Genomic DNA, 20,037 nt, shown 5'->3' with positions numbered 1-20,037 from the left:
CTAATTGCCTATGTAATTAAGATAGAATTCTTTAGTACGTGTACAAGGCTCTCCATGGCTAGGCCTTTCCTATGCTTTATCTTCCACTGCTCCTCGCTTACCCATCCCACTTTCAAGCTTTTAGAGAGCAGACTTGCCATGTCGTTTGCTTCCATATCCTGTGCTGCTGTTTCTTTTGCCTGCCATGTCCACAACCTCTGTCACTTCCCTGACTCCTTACCCCTACCTTGTGCATCTAGAGAAATTATTTCAGAACCTAGTTTGACTTCTCCTTTGAATAACCTTCCTTGATTCCACCAATAGATTTGACCATGCCTCCTTGCTGATATCATTATACATTTTTCAGCTCTACTATAACACTTACTACTATATTATTTATCTTTTGTTTAATCATCACCTTTCAGTGGGCTGTAAACTTTTAAGTGTTTCTGCTGCCTGGCATGTGCTAGGCTCTTATCAGATGCGTGGTGATAGTGGAGATGATGAGCCCAGAGTAAAGCGCACAGTTCATTTAAATAAGGCCATGCCTTCCATATGGAGGAGCTCTGGGCTTGGACACATACAGAGGAGAATGGTAGACATTTCTTTATCCTCTTCTGTCCCTTCTAGAGGCTGCTGCAACTTTTTACTACCAGTTTCCTTTTAATTTCTACTTTTTTATGATGTTCTAACACCTATTCTCAGCCTTTATTTTGCGTTCGTTTTATTTTGCTTGTATCCTTGGAGCATTTGAAAAGACAGGAAGCTGTTAAATTACTATTACAAAGTCCCACTGTCTCATTTTCATTCCATCACAAGAGAAATCCTACATCAGCTTGTTCTCACATGATTCTTGTGTGCCAAAAGAAGTCTTTTCTCAGCCAGTAAAAAGAATTCATGTAATAATAATAGTATTTTTTAAAATTTTTTAAATCCTCCTATGTCCCCAAAATGTCTCCATGCATTTAATGTCAAATTAAAAACTAAACCAGTTCTGTGTTAATCCTGAGAGAAGAAATAATGGTCTTTAAAGATTATTATAGAAATAATGAAGACTTCTTGGGTATTTAACATGAAAATTTCAGATGACCAAGGGTTCTGCTGTACACATTGGAGTCAGAGGATAGGTCAGCATCTCAATTTAGACCTATGTATATTGCTTTTTACTGTAAATACGTTTGTAGAAGATACTTGTGGTGTAACTCCTTATGTATTAATATTTACCTGACTCTTGGTTTTCTTGGTTGATTTTTTAAAGGGGTGAAGAATCTACTTATGAATTCTTTGCCCTTTATGGAATGTGATATCATGGTTTTGAGTCCATCTGTCCCTTCCCCCTTACTTAATTTTATCTTATTGTTTTGCCTTGTGTTTCTACAATAATGGCTTTGGCTTGTTTTTTTCCTGAATGTTTCTGCAGTTTGGTTTGAGTATCTGGCTTTGGGCACCCCTCCTGAACTCGGACTCCATCTGTACTTGTGACTTTTGGAAGGCAGAAGTCAGTGTTTTCTATTGAAGATGACTTTTTTTTTTAAATATTATATATCTGTGTGTCTCCCCCCTTCCTTTTTGGTTTCTCTTAAAAGACTGGAAAGAAAGCAGTTAAGGCAGTCCTGTGGGTATCAGCAGATGGACTCAGAGTTGTGGATGAAAAAACTAAGGTAAACATTTTATATGCTTTAATGTGTTACTGCTCATGTTTTTTAAATTTTATCCCTAATGATCAGATATAATGCCATTAAGCTGCTGCACTCACTCTGTATCCTTCCACTTTGTCCAAAGTACAGTCTTCTGAGATACTAGTGTTCAGGAAACGAAATTAGTTACTCATTTACCTTATAAAAAATACAATTCTCTCAGTATTTTGCTCTACATGACAGCATGTTTATGTAGTAAGCATTTGAATTTAATGTTAAGATTTCGTTCTTACACATTTTAAGAAAATGTTTAGCCCCACAGATTTGGTGTAAAAGATGATGGACCTTTTACCAAATTAAAAAAAAAAAAAAAGACCACACCTGAAGTTTCTTCTTCTTCCTTAATAAAGGGAACTATATTCTTAGAAAGTGATATTTGAAATGATTAACCTGCCATTTAACCAAACACCCAATTTAAGTGAAATCTTAAGGACTAGTAAATGGCTTATTTGGTTAACATTTACTTAGAATCTACATAATATCTCAAATCATAAGTGGCATTTATCATTTGAAAGAAAATGATCCTACATGCATAAAGAATAAAGACATAGAGAGGGGCAGGTGGGTGATGCGCATTGCGGAGGGCAGTTGTTGGGATGAGCTCTGGGTGTTGTATGGAAACCAATTTGATGATAAATTATATTAAGAAAAGAGAGAGACATAGACTCTGACCTTAGAGACCATAAAAGTGTTATATAAGCACATTTAATCATTAATTAAAATTTCCTAAGAGACCTAAAGCCTGGAGAAATTTTAACATGAAGGCAATTTTTCTAAAAAATTCCTGTATTATTGAAGGGTTGCGGGGGAGTCTGCAGGTAAAGAGCAGTTTTGATGGGTAACTTGTCTGATACATTTTAAGTGACTTAATACAGCTGCATGAGTTCTTTTGACCTTCCATCTAAGGCTTTTTTTTTTTTTTTTTAATTTCAAGAGAAGTGGTATCCTTTTTTTAATGTATGTTTATTTTTGAGAGACAGAGTATAAGCGGGGGAGGGGCAGAGAGAGGGAGACACAGAATTGCAAGCAGGCTCCAGGCTCTGAGCTGTCAGCACAGAGCCCAGCTCAGGGCTCAGACTCATGAACTGCGAGATGATGACCTGAGCCGAAGTTGGACACTCAACTGACTGCGCCACCCAGGCGCCCCTCTACACATCTTTTAAAGCTTTAAAAGCTTAAATGTACTGCCCTCTTAAAATTTGTTTTGTAGTCCTCTGCCCTGCTCTTATATGCTTGCCATAAAAGGAACATGTGAGCCAAAGTGGGACACTTAACCGACTGGGCCACCCAGGTGTCCCAAGAAGTGGTACTCTTAAATGTACATTATTATTGAAGACAATGATCATTTAAATTTATTGTTAAGAACTTATGTATTGGGGCGCCTGGGTGGCGCAGTCGGTTAAGCGTCCGACTTCAGCCAGGTCACGATCTTGCGGTCTGTGAGTTCGAGCCCCGCGTCAGGCTCTGGGCTGATGGCTCGGAGCCTGGAGCCTGTTTCCGATTCTGTGTCTCCCTCTCTCTGCCTCTCCCCTGTTCATGCTCTGTCTCTCTCTGTCCCAAAAATAAATAAACGTTGAAAAAAAAAATTAAAAAAAAAAATAAATAAAAAATAAAAAAAAAAAAAGAACTTATGTATTTTTTTTTAATGTTTTGGATGAAATGTGTTATACATGGAGGCTATGTTTTTAATTGTCTTATACCAGTTAGAAAGTGATTTTGCCCCCTGCTGGCTACTTGTAGCACTGGTATTAAATTGGTTCTTTTTCCACCTTTAGTGATAATAGTAATTGGTGGCTTTTCACCCTTGGACTCATCAGGAATGGAAAAGAAATTTTGCAGTGCATATAGTCTATAAAGGGCTCATATTTAGAATATATAAAGAACTCCTACATATCAATAAGAAAAATGACAGACAATCCAAAAGAAGAATCATTTTGCTAAAGAGGAAATTCATAGTAAGCACGTTATGCAAAATAAAATCATAATGAGCCATTATGGTGATGCTTTATAAAAACTATTTTGTTTGATTTTATGTTTTAGCTCTTACAGCCCCACCTCAGCATCTAGGGATTCTAGACTGGGAATATCACATAGAAGAATCTCAGAGCCTCAAGATTTTAAAGAACATTCTGTGTAATGTTTATACTGTGTGTATACAGTGCCATTCAGCAAGTATATAAAAAAGTCATAGTTAAAATTAAATGATCACTAAGTTAATATAAGTTATATGGGAATCAAATGAGATATAGTGATTTACATATATTATCAAATTGAGCATGGAATATACCATGATAAAACTAAAAGCAGCAAGCATATGTTTTAGAACAGAAGATGAAGTGAGAGAGGCATCTGGGCAGAGTGCTTCTTGGGATTTCTCCTAAGTCAAATTCTTAGTATTCAGGCTGCTGGCCTCAGATCTAGCTATTTCATAGTCTCAATTCATTTGTTGTGGAGACTCTATTGTGAAGTGAACATCCTGTGTTTATTCTGAGAAGCTTGAATAACTTGATAAGTCCTCTGTTCCTTTGTGCTTCCCTTTTTCTAGGACCTCATAGTTGACCAGACAATAGAAAAAGTTTCTTTCTGTGCTCCGGATAGGAACTTTGATAGAGCCTTCTCTTACATATGTCGTGATGGCACCACTCGGCGCTGGATCTGTCATTGCTTCATGGCTGTCAAGGACACAGTGAGTCCAACAGTGTGGATTTCATCATGACTAGCCTCAGTTGGCCAAGCAATTTCCACTGAATTTTTTTTTCAAATGTTTTATTTATTTTGAGAGTGAGAGAGCAAGCGTGTGCACAAGCATGAGTACGGGGAGGGGCAGAGAGAGAGGGAGACAGAGATCCCAAGATGCAGGGCTCAAACCCATGAGCAGTGAGATCATGACCTGAGCTGAAGTCAGACACTTAACCAACTGAGCCACCGTGGTGCCCCTCCACTACATTTCTAACATGTACCTGCTGTTACAGCACTTGGAAGTGTCAAACTAGCCTGCTTTTACTCCTTTTATTCAAGTAGTTCACACTCTTGGTGTGACCCTGAGCCCACAGAGCTCCATAATTAGCTGAGATCCAAGGTCATTAAAGGAAAGTAAAAGTGCTCTGGTGATGGTTGCTGCTAAACTTTACTTGAAACTTTTCATTACTAGAACTGTGTTCAAGATTCTTACATGTATTTATTTGCTAATACATCTGGGTATAGATACTGACATTGAAAGGCGCTTATAAATTTATTTGCAAAGAAATTCTATAAATGAAAGAGCTGAGTTGGAGTATATTTTCAGTTAATTAAGAAATAAAAATACTGGGGCACCTGGCTGGCTCAGTCAGTAGAGCGTGTGATTCTTGATCTCGGGGTCATGAATTCAGACCCCACATTGGGGGGTAGAGATTACTTTAAAGAAAAAAAAAACTAAATTATGGTACATTGCATTTCTGGCATGCCAGAAATTGTTGCATAGTAGAAATTTTTGGTTTTGTTTAAAAATGGAGAATAATTAACCTATTATCCTTCATGTAAATTACCCAAAATTCTGACTTGAAAGACAAGTCTCTTAGATGATGATGATCTTAACTACAGTAGAGCATTGAATGTGTAATTGTAATTACTGAGTTTTATATCTTTTTTTACTTGAGAGAGAAAGAGCATGAGTGGCGCAGAGGAGCAGAGGGAGAGAGAGAGAATCTTAAGCAGGCTCCACACTCAGCACTGAGCCTGATGCAGGGCTCAATCCCATGACCCTGGAATCATGACCTGAGCCAATATCAAGAGTCAGATGCTCAACTGACTGAGCCACCTAGACACCCCTGTAATTACTGAGTTTAAAAAATTTTTTTTAATGTTTATTTATTTTTGAGAGAGAGAGAGAGAGACCGAGTACAAGCAGGGGAGGGCACAGAGAGAGGGAGACACAGAATCCCAAGCAGGCTCTGGGCTCTGAGCTGTCCACACAGAGCCCGACGCAAGGCAGAACCCATAAACCACAAGATCATGACCTGAGCCAAAGTCAGACGCTTAACCGACTGAGCCACCTACCCATCCCATTTTACTGAGTTTTTTGTAAGGCCAGACAGAATAAGGCAGTATAGTCATTCCTGAAGGCTACAACTCAATAAAATCTTGCCAGTGTTTAATCTAAAAGGAAAGTGGTGGCTGTACTCTAAAATTCACCAAAATGTTTTTTCAAAGCTGTTGGAGACAGCGCTATAAACTGTTAAGAGTCCAGGCTCTGACTCAGATCTGGGTTTCAGGCCTTGTTCTGGTACTTACTAACTATGGGATTTAGGGAAAGTTACTTGACATTCTTTAAGTCTTAGTTTCCACTTCTATAAAATGAAGATAACAATTGTGAAGATTAAAGTAGATAATTGATGTAAGCACTCTTAGTATAGAGTCTGACACATGATAACTGCTCTGAAAACCGTGGCTAATATTGTCAAAGCTGTACCTCCTTGGTTTGACACAGTGTGTTAATGAGTTGAAGTAAATAAACTACACTTTCTTCCTTTGTCTCTCAGATCTTAAGCCATAAAGCAGTGCATTTTGCTATCACTATACTCACAAAATCAAGAGTTCAAGAGTTTCCTTATATTAATTTAAAAACTGTTTTATTGTCAAATCCTGGTATTTCATTTCAGGCTGTTTGAATCTCCTTGGCCAATGGTTCTTCTGTATCAGAATCACCTGGAGGGCTTGATAAAAACAGTTTGCTAGGCCCCACCTTCAAGAGTTTTTCATTCAGTGGGTCTCAGATGGGGCTTGGGGAGGGTCTGTCTTCAAGAACTTCTGCCCTAGGCCTAGGAGCAATAATAAACTTCTTTGGACAATAGCTCTGTCCTTGTAATAGAACTGTGTTCAAAAGCAGACAGGTTCTAAAACTCCGGTTCTCTTTCCTATTTCATGCTTCAGTGCCCTACCCTTGTATCATCCTCCTAAGAAGGTAGATGGAAACTCATGTGGACTCATAAAAAGTAACTCATTCTTTTAATAAGCAATAAGCAATTATGTGAAATATTACAGTTTACATTTGTGTGATATTTTAGGGACAAAAGGCATTTCCGATATTACTCCTCCTTATGATATCTGATATTGGCATATAAAATTCAGGGAAATTACTTGAACCATATGTAGGAGCAGCTACAGCTACCTATATGGTGTGATTTTGAAAACTCCACAAAGGGCTCTCTGTTCTCAAATACCTCTTCTTACTATTAGTGATGCCAAAAGTTACTATAGCATCTCTAACTTTGTTATTTCACAATTAGGGATATGCTTTAAAATACAGATAACCCTGTTGAAAATAATCCATTGAGTTTATTAAATTTAGGTAATCCAGCATTTCTTTAAAATAATGTTAAGTTTATATAAGCTCTCTTCTCACACAGACAAATCAGTTTTATCTAATTCCTTTTTAAGTGTACAGTGTGGGTGAAAACCTACTTTAATTTTTGCCTGTGTGTGGTTGAGAGGGAGAGTTGTGAGAGAGCTAGAAGATAGGAAAGGGGGACAGCATCAAAGCAATGAGGGTCTAGAATGGGGTAGGGTGTTGGGGAGGGGAGTGTGGCATTTGGATAGAGGAGACTGAGAAAGCTAAGCTTTCCTTTTCATAATTCCCTTGTCATTGCTGGAGTTGTATTAGTTATCCAAAGTCTTAGGTTTGTACCTTTTGTTCTTGGTTTGCACATTTTGTCCTAGATATGTTGACAGTCTATTCAAGGTCCTGAAACTTGCCTGCCTTTCCAGTAGTTTCTTAGAAATGCTGGTACATATTACCACTGTTCCCTTAATTGGCAAATGTAAGATTTGTGTCAAGATTTAGGGCCTCAAACCTTGAGCAGTGTCTCTAAAGCTAATATGAGTAACAGAGAGAACCTGACTGGTAAGGTCTCAGTGGCTGGTCACAAAAGTACAGGTTACTCATGGTCACTTTACCCAGTGCCCACTACAGTAAAGTATCATTAACATTACCTAAGGTAATTTATTCATTTAATTTGCCATATTAATATATTAAAATATAATTTTAGAGGCGTCTAGGTGGCTCATTCAGTTAATCATCCGACTCTTGATCTCGGCTCACATCATGATCTCACAGTTCATGAGTTCAAGCCCCACATTGGGCTCTGTGCTGACAACACGGAGCCTGCTTGGGATTCTGTCTCTCCTTCTCTCTGCCCCTCACCTGCTTGTGTGATCTCTCTCCCTCTCTCTCAAAATAAATAAATAAACTTCAAAAATAAAGTATAATTTTAAGCTGGACTTGCCAACATTTTGCCTTGTGTAAAAACAGACTTATTTGAAGATGGCAGAACAGCATGAAAGTATTTTCTGCGTCTTGTGTCCATGAAATACAGCCAGATCAACACTAAACCATCCTGCAGACCTAGAAAACTGATTGAGGATTAACACAACAATCTGCACAACCTGAACCACAGAACTCAGCAGGAATTCACCCCAAAAGAAAGAGCAGGAAGAAACGACAGCCAGGGACTTAACCAACACAGATACAAGCAAGATGTCTGAACCAGAATTTAGAATCATGGTAATAAGGATACTAGGTAGAGTCGAAAATAGATTAGAATCCCTTTCTGTGGAGGTAAAAGAAATAAAAGCTAGTCAGGATGAAATAAAAAATGATATAACTGAGCTGCAATCTCGAATGGACTCCATGGCGGCAAGGATGGATGAGGTAGAGCAGAGAATCAGCGATATAGAGGACAAACTTCTGGAGAATAATGAAACAGAAAAAAAGAGGGAGACTAAGGCAAAAGAGCATGACTTAAGAATTAGAGAAATCAGTGACTCATTAAAAAGGAACAACATCAGAATCATAGGGGTCCCAGAAGATGAAAAGAGAGAAAAAGGGTAAAAGGGTTATGTGAGCAAATCATAGCAGAAAACTTTCCTAACGTGGGAAAGACACAGACATAAAAATCTAGGAAGCACAGAGGACTCCCATTAGATTCAACAAAAAACGACTGTTAACAAAGCATATCATAGTCAAATTCACAAAATACTCGGGCCAGGAAAGAATCATGAAAGCAGCAGGGGGAAAAAAGTCTTTAACCTACAAAGGAAGACAGAACAGGTTTGCAGCAGACCTATCCACAGAAACTTGGCAGGCCAGAAAGGATTGGCACAATATATTCAATGTGCTGAATCAGAAAAATATGCAGCCAAGAATTCTTTATCCAGCAAGGCTGTTATTCAAAATAGGAGAGATTAAAAGTTTCCCAGACAAGCAAAAATTAAAGGAGTTTGTGACCACTAAACCAGTCCTGCAAGAAATTTTAAGGGGGAACTCTCTGAGGAGAGCAAAGATGAAATAAATAAATAAATAAATAAATGCATACATACATACATACATACATACCCAAAGCAACAAAGACTAGAAAGGACCAGAGAACACCACCAGAAACTCAAACTCCACAAGCAACATAATGGCAATAAATTCATATCTTTCAGTACTTACTCTAAACATCAATGGACTAAATGCTCCAATCAAAAGACAAAGGGTAACAGAATGAATGAGAAAACAAGATCCATCTATATGCTGTTTACAAGAGACCCACTTTAGACCTAAGGACACCTTCAGATTGAAAATAAGGAGATGGAGAGCCATCTATCATGCTAATGGTCAACAAAAGAAAGCTGGAGTAGCCATATTTATATCAGACAATCTAGACTTTAAAATAAAGACTGTAACAAGAGATGAAGAAGGGCATTATATCATAATTCAGGAGTCTGTCTACCAAGAAAACCAAACAGTTGTAAACATTTCTGCTCCAAATGTGGGAGCACCCAGATATATAAATCAATCACAAACAAACTCATTGAAAATAATACCTTTATAGTAGGGGACTTCAACACCCCACTTACAGCAATGGACAGATTATCTAATCAGAAAATCAACAAGGAAACAATGGCTTTGAATGACACACTAGACCAGATGGACTTAACAGATATATTCAGAACATTTCATCCTAAAGCAGCGGAATATATATTCTTCTCCAGTGCACATGGAATGTTCTCCAGAATCGACCACATACTGGGACACAAATCAGCCCTCAACAAGTACAAAAAAATCGAGATCATACCATGCATATTTTCAGACCACAACGCTATGAAACTCAAAATCAACCACAAGAAAAAATTTAGAAAGGAAACAAATACTTGGAGACTAAAGAACTAAAGAACTAAAGGAATGAATGGACTAACAACGAAGTTAAAGAAACTACATGGGAAGTTAAAGAGTACATGGGAGGCACCTGGGTGGCTCAGTCGGTTGAGTGTCCGACTTTGATTCAGGTCATGATCTCATGCTCATGGGTTCGAGCCCTGCATCGGGCTCTGTGCTGACAGCTCAGAGCCTGAAGCCTGCTTTGGAATCTGTGTCTCCCTCTCTCTCTACCCCTCCCCTGCTCATACTCTGTTGCTCTCTGCCTCTCAAAAAATAAAAACATGGAAAAAATTAAAAAAAAAAAAAAAGTACATGGAAGCCAATGAAAATGATAACACCACAGCCCCAAATCTCTGGGATGCAGCAAAGGTGGTCATAAAAGGAAAGTATATAGCAATCCAGGCCTTCCTAAAGAAGGAAGAAAGGTCTCAGATACACAACTTGACCTTATACCTTAAAGAGCTGGAAAAAGAACAGCAAATAAAACCCAAAACCAGCAGAAGACGGGAAGTAATAAAGATTAGAGCAGAAATTAATGCTATCGAAACCAAAAAAACAGTAGAACAGATCAATGAAACCAGAAGCTGGTTCTTTGAAAGAATTAATAAAATTGATAAATCACTAGCCAGTTTGATCAAAAAGGAAAGGGCCCAAATAAATAAAATCAAGAATGGAAGAGGAGAGATCACAACCAATACAGCAGAAATAAAAACAAAAATAGAATATTATGAACAATTGTATGCCAATAAAATTTGCAATCTGGAAGAAATGAACAAATTCCTAGAAACATGTATACTACCAAAACCAGAACAGGAAGAAATAGAAAATTTGAACAGGCCCATAACCAGTAAAGAAATCGAATTAGTAATCAAAAATCTCCCAAAAAACAAGAGTCCAGGGCCAGATGGCTTTCCAGGGGGATTCTACCAAACATTTAAGAAAGAGTTAACACCTATTCTCTTGAAGCTGTTCCAAAAAATAGAAATGGAAGGAAAACTCGTTCTGTGAAGCCAAAACCAAAGATCCCAATAAAATGAAGAACTATAGACCAATTTCCCTGACGAACATGGATGCAAAATCCTCAAGATATTAGCCAACCAGTTTCAACAATACATTAAAAAAATTATCCACCACAACCAAGTGAGATTTATACCTGGGATGTAGGGCTGGTTCAATATCCACAAAACAATCTGTGATTCGTCACATCAATAAAAGAAAGGAAAAGATCCGTGTGATCCTCTCAATAGATGCAGAGAAAGCATTTGACAATATACAGCATCCTTTCTTGATAAAAACCCTCAAGAAAGTAGGGATAGAAGGAGCGTACCTCAAGATCATAAAAGCCATATATGAAAGACCCAACGCTAACATCATCCTCAATGGAGTAAAACTGAGAGCTTTTCCCCTAAGGTCAGGAACATGACAGGGATGTCCACTCTCGCCACTGTTATTCAACATAGTATTGGAAGTCTCAGCCTCAGCAATCAGACAACACAAAGAAATAAAAGGCATCCAAATTGGCCAGGAGGAGGTCAAACTTTCACTCTTCGCAGATAACATGATACTCTACATGGAAAACCCTAAAGATTCCACCAAAAAACTGCTAGAACTGATTCATGAATTCAGCAAAGTTGCAGGATATAAAATCAATGCACAGAAATCAGTTGCATTCCTATACAACAATGAAGCAACAGAAAGAGAAATCAAGGAACCGATCCCATTTACAATTACACCAAAAACCATAAAAAACCTAGGAATAAATCTAACCAAAAAGGTGAAAAATCTGTACACTGAAAACTATAGAAAGCTTATGAAAGAAATTGAAGAAAACACAAAAAAATGGAAACATATTTCATGCTCCTTGATAGGAGGAACAAATATTAAAATGTCAATACTACCCAAAGCAATCTACATATTCAATGCAATCCCTATCAAAATAACACCAGAATTCTTCACAGAGCTAGAACAAACAATCCTAAAATTTGTATGGAACCAGAAAAGACCCCAAATAGCCAAAGCAATCTTGAAAAAGAAAACCAAAGCAGGAGACATCACAATCCTGGACTCCAAGCTGTATTATAAAGCTGTAATCATCAAGACAGTATGGTACTGGCACAAGAACAGACACTCAGATCAATGGAACAGAATAGAGAACCCAGAAATGGACCCACAAACGTATGGCCAACTAATCTTTGACAAAGCAGGAAAGAACATCTAGTGGAATAAAGACTGTCTCTTCAGCAAGTGGTGCTGGGAAAACTGGAAAGCGACATGCGGAAGAATGAACCTGGACCACTTTCTGACACCATACATAAAAATAAACTCAAAATGGATGACAGACCTGAATGTAAGACAGGAAGCCATCAAAATCCTCAAGGAGAAAGCAGGCAAAAACCTCTTTGATCTTGGCCGCAGCAACTTCTTACTCAACATGTCTTCAGAGGCAAGGGAAACAAAAGCAAAAATGAACTATTGGGACCTCATCAAAATAAAAAGCTTCTGCACATCCAGGAAACAGCAAAACTGAAAGCAACCAATGGAATGGGAGAAGATATTTGCAAAAGACATATCAGATAAAGGGTTAGTATCCAAAATCTATGAAGAACTTACCAAACTCAACACAGAAAAATAATCCAGTGAAGAAATGGGCAAAAGACACAAATAGACACTTCTCCAAAGAAGACATCCAGATGGCTATCCGACACATGAAAAAATGCTCAACATCACTCATCATGAGGGAAATACAAATCAAAACCACAGTGAAATACCACCTCACGCCTGTCAGAGTGACTAACATTAACAATTCAGGCAACAACAGATGTTGGCGAGGATGCGGAGAAAGAGGATCTCTTTTGCACTGCTGGTGGGAATGCAAACGGGTGCAGCCACTCTGGAAAACAGTATGGAGGTTCCTCAAAAAAATTAAAAATAGAACTGGGTGCAACTACGACCCAGAAATTGCACTACTAGGTATTTATCTAAGGGATACAGGTATGCTGTTTCAAAGGGGCACATGCACCCCAATGTTTATAGCAGCACTATCGGCAATAGCCAAAGGATGGAAAGAACCCAAATGTCCATCAATGGATGAATGGATAAAGAAGATATGGTATATATATACAATGGAGTATTATTTGGCAATCAAAAAGAATGAAATCTTGCCATTTGCAACTACGTGGATGGAACTAGAGGGTATTATGCTAAACAAAATTAGAGAAAGACAAATATCGTATGACTTCACTCATATGAGGACTTTAAGACACAGAACAAATGAACACAAGGGAAAGGAAGCAAAAATAATATAAAAACAGGGAGGGGGACAAAACATAAGAGACTCTTAAATATGGAAAACAAACAGAGGGTTACTGGAGGGGTTGTGGGAGGGGGATGGGCTAAATGGGCAAGGGGTATTAAGGAATCTACTCCTGAATCACTGCTGCACTATATGCTAACTAACTTGGATGTAAGTTAAAAAAATAAAATTTAATTTAAGAAAACAGACTTATTTGTGGTCCAAGCTTATTTGTAATTGTACTGTAACTCTAAAAAAGTTTTTTTAAACCTTCTGTTATATACAGGGTGAGAGATTGAGTCATGCAGTAGGCTGTGCATTTGCAGCCTGTTTGGAACGGAAACAGAAGCGGGAGAAGGAATGTGGAGTGACTGCTACTTTTGATGCCAGTCGGACCACTTTTACAAGAGAAGGATCATTCCGTGTCACAACAGCCACAGAGCAAGCAGAAAGAGAGGAGATTATGAAACAAATCCAAGATGCCAAGAAAGGTACAATCTGTTCTATTACAATTTATGTTTATTTAAGCCATTTTTCCCAGCAGGTTAATATTTGGAAGCTCTCAGGGGCAAGCTTTCTCACAAAGAGAACTCTTAGCAGTATATGAAGACTTTAAGAACAAAGCTGAAAACCTAAACAAAGGCCTTTCCTTTACAGTAAGTGGTTTAGTGGCTTCCAAAGTATTTACTCTTTCCATTACCAGAAGCTGTCTGGGGAGGCTGAGAGTGCAGCTGAAGAAGCTGCAAAGACATTACCCCCCATGTTTAAAAACAAAATTGGGGAAATCTACATCCTGGAACAGACTTCTAATTTTGATGTATCTGATCTCTGTGAGAGGTACATGCTACTAAGGGCCTACATTCTTGAAGGAAGAAGTACAAGTTGCAGGTTTAGGCTGCAAAGGACCCACTGATGGTGATGCTAGGTACAAATGTGGGTAGAAATTTCACAGTGATGTTGTTCTTATTAGATTATTACTGTGTTTTAGTGCTTTAGTGAAAAAAGTCCATAGAAGCTAACCCCTCTTTTTCCCATAGCCAAATTTTAGTGTGTGATTTTGCAAAGTGTGATTTTTTTGCAGATACACATGGCAGCATAGCAGAAATACCTGTGCGGACAATTCAGGTCACTCAGAAGTCTCTTGTGTAAAGTTGAGTGTATTGTAAAACTAAATGATAGGGCTTGGGGGGAAATGCTTTGCATTCTTGTGTGCAGCTAGAGTTGAAACCCACAAGGAATATTTTGGAATTAAAAAGTTCAGTATAAATATACAAGATTTGATAAAAATCTTGCTCATTTTTTACTGTATGCTTTTAGTTCTAAACCAGCCACTAAAGAATGCCATTCATTGAATACTGACCCAAACAACTCTAATTCTTAAGGTAAAGAAAGGGTACACATTTTATTTGAAATTAAATTCTTGATTGTGAATTTTTTTTTATTTCTTATAAGCATTTGTGCCAGAATACCAAAGAATAAAATACCATGCTATTTTTATCAGAAAATTTAATATGCATAGCTATTATTTAGTGTGCTACAGTGATTTTTCAGACTGGAAGCATATTCTTTAATACCATCAAATAATACTCTTGGCTACACACAGCAGCTGCCAAAGTGGTTGAGTCTAACATCTAGAGCATTATGAGGGGAGGCAGGTAGAGATTTACCACATTCAGAATGGGACTCAGCTGGTACTTACATGGAAATAGTTTTGTATTTAGGTGTAATCCAGTTTAAACTTTTACTTATGGGGGTGCCTGGCTGGCTCCATTGGTGAAGCATGCAACTCTCACGGTGGTGAGTTGGAGCCCCATGTCAGGTATAGATTAAAAAAAAAAAAACTTTAAAATTTTGCTTCTGTATGCTTTTATTCAAATGAGACACAAATGCACATTGTTTGTGATTTAAAGACTGCCTTTTGACATTCTTTAATATCTAATCAAATTTACACTTGTTTAGACCTTTCTGACTCTGCCACTTCCAAAGTCCTCTCTCCCAAAAAACAAGCAAACAAACATTGAAAACTATGAATCATCATTCTATAAACGATCTCACATTAGGAGTTCATAGGTGCTGGGTTTTTTTTTTTTTTTTTTTTTAATCTTGGTCAGTGTCTTAAAGAAAATCTTAAGTTATGAATCATTGCATGAGAATCAAAGATCTGATATTTGTGTCTTAGTAGATATATCATGTGACACGTAGTAGGATATTAAACCTTTTATTTGTCTGAAACGTAGGAGATCTGAGCCCTGCTTGTAACCTGCCCTTTAAGAGACTTTGGGAAGCAGATGGGTAAAAGGACATAAGAAGGTTTTGAGTTCCTTGACTGTATAAGCCGGAATTATTTGAAGACTGCTAAGGTCCTCTTTCTCTTGACTTTCTTGAGCTGAAACAGATAAGACAGCTGTTGGCTCATCAGTGGCTCCTGGCAACACTGCCCCATCCCCATCCTCTCCCACCTCTCCCACTTCGGATGCCACTGCCTCTCTGGAGACGAACAATCCTCATGCCATCCCACGCCGGCATGCGCCCATTGAACAACTTGCTCGCCAAGGCTCTTTCCGAGGATTTCCTGCTCTTAGCCAGAAGATGTCACCCTTTAAACGCCAACTATCCCTGCGCATCAATGAGTTGCCTTCCACTATGCAGAGGAAGACTGATTTCCCCATAAAAAATGCAGGTAATGCAGCATCCACCTGACTCATAAGTGCTTTGCACTGAAGCACTATCGTTATTTCCAGTGGTAACACTAAACCCATCAAACTAGCCACCCTCTCTTCTGAGCCTGGTTGATGGTTGTATGTATCTTGTGTCATTTCCCATTGAGAGAAAAGTAAGGTTCATGGAGAGGGTCGTGAATCCTTCATTTCTCTTCAACAGATAGGTATCAGAGCCATGATGGAAATTCCTACACTGAGCTACAAGATTTGTGATTTGTCCTGATGGAAGTGTGCTACCTCTCAGCCAACCTGCTTCCAAACATCAAGGGTCTCGAGTTTCCATTCTAATCCTGCCATTTGGGACCCAACAGAGAATTAATTTAAAAGGCTTTGGAAACACATCTATTCAAATAGCATTACTCTCAGATGTACCAGAAGAAATGGATAAGTGCTCATTGTCCTTGTGGCTGGTTGACTCCGTACGGAGGAAACTCAAAACGGGTCTCCTGTTTAAATCAAAAATCTGTTTTTCATCAGAGACAGTGAGCTTGCTCACATATATTCATTACCTTTCAGAACCGCCACACAGGCCTTTGTGTGGCCCCTGTACAGCTGAGCCAGCCCTGGTAGCTCTATCCTCATCATAAGATCCAGAGCTAAAGTGTCAGATCTGGTCAGTGCTTTTATTGGGCTCTATTTTACTTCACTCTGAGACATGACAAGCCAGTGCTATAACAGAATATGAGGAAGACTGTTTCAATAAGACACTCCCAGTGATGGTATAAAAGTCCAGAGTGTTAAGTTCTTTTGACGGATGAAAGGAGGCCTAAACAACAGTTGGACTGGATGATTACTGAGGGTCTTTCCAGCTCTCAACTCCTATAAAAATGGAAACTCCAGATGCTTCTAATACCTTGTCTTCAGTCTTCTTCTGGAGCAGATGGGAAACAAAAACCATTCTTTTCATAGTTGAGCAAACCAAAGGTTCACCACACATTTTCAGCTTCCCCTGTGACAGAAGTATTCCAGAGTCAATATTAAGAACAAAGCCTAGGAGCACCTGGGTGCTCAGTCTGTTAAGCATCCCACTTCAGCTCAGGTCATGATCTCATGGTTCGTGGGTTCAAGCCCTGCGTCGCACTCTGTGCTGACAGCTCAGAACCTGTAGCCTGTTTCAGATTCTGTGTCTCCCTCTTTCTCTGCCGCCCCCCTCACACTCTGTGTGTGTCTCTCTCTCTCAAAAATAAACATTAAAAAAAATTTTTTTTTAAAGAACAAAGCCTATAGAGTCCTGGATTTCAGTTTACTTTTTCATGTTATCACAGTTCACATACTTGCTACTTCAGGAAAAAAAATGAGTGATGATATTATTGTAGCTTATTACAGAGAGAAGGACTAAGCTGCCACTGGTGCCCCTGATTTTAACCCATCTTCTGATAGAGTTACTAAGTGGCTCCAGAACTCTATGCAGATCACAGCCTTGGGAATTAGTTGGAAGGCAAACAGGTTGCAGATGTCTTCCTGAAAAATGTAGCTAACTGACACAAAAAAAGAATACCAACTTCTCAGTAGTTTCACACAGGAAAGGAAATAAAGAACCGGGGATTTGCAGGGAGGAAGATAGTCCTTAGTACATAAATTGTTGACATTTTAGACTAAATTTTTAAAGCTGCTTTTATAGCCCCACTTGACAGTTGAGACTTTTCCTTTCGCAAATGAGGGATGTGTTATAAAATGCCACCTTGTGTCATACTGTTATATTTCAGGATTAGTTTTTCTGTCTGGAACCATTTTCTGTTTGCCTTGCAGTGCCAGAAGTAGAAGGGGAGGCAGAGAGTATCAGCTCCCTGTGCTCACAGATCACCAATGCCTTCAGCACACCCACGGAGGATCCCTTCTCATCTGCCCCAATGACCAAACCGGTGACAGTGCTAGCACCACAGTCTCCTGCCTTTCAAGGTTGGTGCCCTCTTAGCCTGCTCAGCTGTTCTCTGTGAAGCTTGTACTTTCATGCCACAGCTCACTGACTCTCGGTGGGCATTCTGAGCTTCCCAAGAGCTGGTCGGACCTGTTAATTTCCCTGTTGGATGATGTCTCAGATTTGTTAATTCCCCTTTGCCACAATGTCTTTGTGCTTTGTTCCCGTTCCTTTTTCCTAGAATGTCTGCATTCATCACTGCATGTACCTTTCTGTCTTTGATCCCATTCTGTTAAGAGCTTCTGTAGTCTCAACCCACTGCTTTACTTCCCACTTAACTATTCAGAGTATCCAGCCAGTTCTCCAGAAGCAGCAGTCATCAGAGTTGTTTCCAGCGTATGCTTTCTTTAGCAGAGTGGCTCTCAACCCGAGGCAGTTTTGCCCCTCTCAGGGAAAATTTGGCATTCATTGGTGACATTTTGGGATGTCACAAGCTGGTAGGGAGTGGCTGCTACTGTCATCTGGGCTGAGGCTAGGGATGCTACTAAACATCCTTCAGTGCACACAATGGCAGCCCTCACAGTAAGGAATTTTCTGGCCCAAGTTATCAGTAGTGCCAAGGTTAAGAAGACTTGGATTCACCTCGTCTCCATCCTACCACAAGAGGCTCATAAAGAAAAAGGCACTTCTTTTGGCTTCTTAGTTCATTTCATCTTCTGTAACAAGGGTCCTAAAATTTACCTTTGTAAAGGCATTGAGGACTAACTAAAAGTTGTTGTTTCCAGGATACTGAGTTAATACTTGGTGTTGACTCTGAAGTCAGCAAAGAGTCTATATATAACTTAAATAATAGACTTTTAGAATTTGAACTCTTTTTTTTTTTTAACGTTTATTTATTTTTGAGACAGAGAGAGACAGAGTATGAACAGGGGAGGAGCAGAGAGAGAGGGAGACACAGAATCTGAAACAGGCTCCAGGCTCTGAGCTGTCAGCACAGAGCCCGACGCGGGTCTCGAACTCACGGACTGTGAGATCATGACCTGTGAGATCATGACCTGAGCCGAAGTCGGACACTTAACCGACCGAGCCACCCAGGCGCCCCTAGAATTTGAACTCTTATAATCGCCATTTCTTCATTTCTTTTGAGAAAGAGCTCAAAACAGGGAAACAGTACCCCATTCCTTTCTGAGGAAGCTACCAATGCTTTTCCTTCAGAGAGTCTCTTTTAAAAACAAAAACAAAAAAATCTATTATAATCATGTGCACCAAATGGCTTTTCATTTCATCTAACAAATGTTTATAATACCAACGATAGGCACAATTTATTGAGCAGATATTAGCACAGTGCCTGCTACATCATGATGAGGACTCAGCATTTTCTCATTTAATCCCACAACAACCCTTTGAGGTAAGCAATACAAATCAGGAAAATGAGGCTCAGAGAGGTTGAATAAATTTCCCAAATTGCACAGACAGGATTTAAACCCAGGTCTTTCTGAATATCGTTATCTGTTACGTTCCGCTACCTATTTCTGAATTTACAGTGCCTATTTACAATGGGATATACAAAACTAATAGAACGTAGTCCTTTCCCTGCCCACAAGCGGCTCCCAGTCTATGAGTGAGCTAGTCTTTTAAGACAAGCCCTGGGGTAAGTAATACCGATGCCATAAGCATGGTTGCCCATCTTAAAGAGGGAGTGATTGAAGTATAGGGCAGGGGAAGGTGCTTGCTCCATACTAACTATGATAGAGAGCTGGGATAAGGAATAGAAACTGATGAAAAAGATGTCTGGAGTAAAGGAGCAAGGATTAAGAGATTTTAATAAAGAGAGACAGGAAAGAATAGTAGTGCTTTGAGATATTATGAACATACTGAGGGAAAAAAACTTCAAAAAATAGAGATGAAATTAATTCTGTAGCGAATTAAACATTAAGCAAATGAAAATATAAAAATTTATGGGGCGCCTGGGTGGCGCAGTCGGTTAAGCGTCTGACTTCAGCCAGGTCACGATCTCGCGGTCCGTGAGTTCGAGCCCCGCATCGGGCTCTGGGCTGATGGCTCAGAGCCTGGAGCCTGTTTCTGATTCTGTGTCTCCCTCTCTCTCTGCCCCTCCCCCGTTCATGCTCTGTCTCTCTCTGTCCCAAAAATAAATAAATGTTGAAAAAAAAAATTAAAAAAAGAAAATATAAAAATTTATTAAGCAAATGAAAATATATACCAAATTTGTTTTCTCATTTGTAGTATGAGGATACCAGCCTTATGGGATTTTTGAGAGAATTAAATAGGATGATGAATGCTAAAGTACTGTT

The 20,037-nt window shown here is 39.0% G+C and overlaps 1 protein-coding gene across 14 annotated transcripts in view; it reads left to right on the top strand.

Annotated features, from left to right (window-relative positions):
• Positions 1-20,037, top strand: part of NUMB (NUMB endocytic adaptor protein) — a 197,935-nt gene that overhangs the window by 174,309 nt on the left and 3,589 nt on the right. For 10 of the 14 annotated variants that reach the window (XM_045451473.1, XM_045451479.1, XM_045451468.1 and 7 more), the window contains 5 exons: positions 1,566-1,640; positions 4,222-4,362; positions 13,434-13,638; positions 15,534-15,827; positions 17,617-17,766. In XM_045451473.1, coding sequence (XP_045307429.1) covers positions 1,566-1,640; positions 4,222-4,362; positions 13,434-13,638; positions 15,534-15,827; positions 17,617-17,766 — 865 coding nt within the window. The remainder of the gene's footprint in view (positions 1-1,565; positions 1,641-4,221; positions 4,363-13,433; positions 13,639-15,533; positions 15,828-17,616; positions 17,767-20,037) is intronic. The other 4 variants (XM_045451472.1, XM_045451470.1, XM_045451480.1 and 1 more) reach the window with 1 other exon arrangement.

This window comes from Leopardus geoffroyi, chromosome B3 (assembly GCF_018350155.1).
Source record: "Leopardus geoffroyi isolate Oge1 chromosome B3, O.geoffroyi_Oge1_pat1.0, whole genome shotgun sequence".
NCBI classification, from domain to species: domain Eukaryota; kingdom Metazoa; phylum Chordata; class Mammalia; order Carnivora; family Felidae; genus Leopardus; species Leopardus geoffroyi.
Note: the sequence above shows the minus strand (reverse complement) of the source record. Positions and strands in the feature narration are given on the sequence as shown.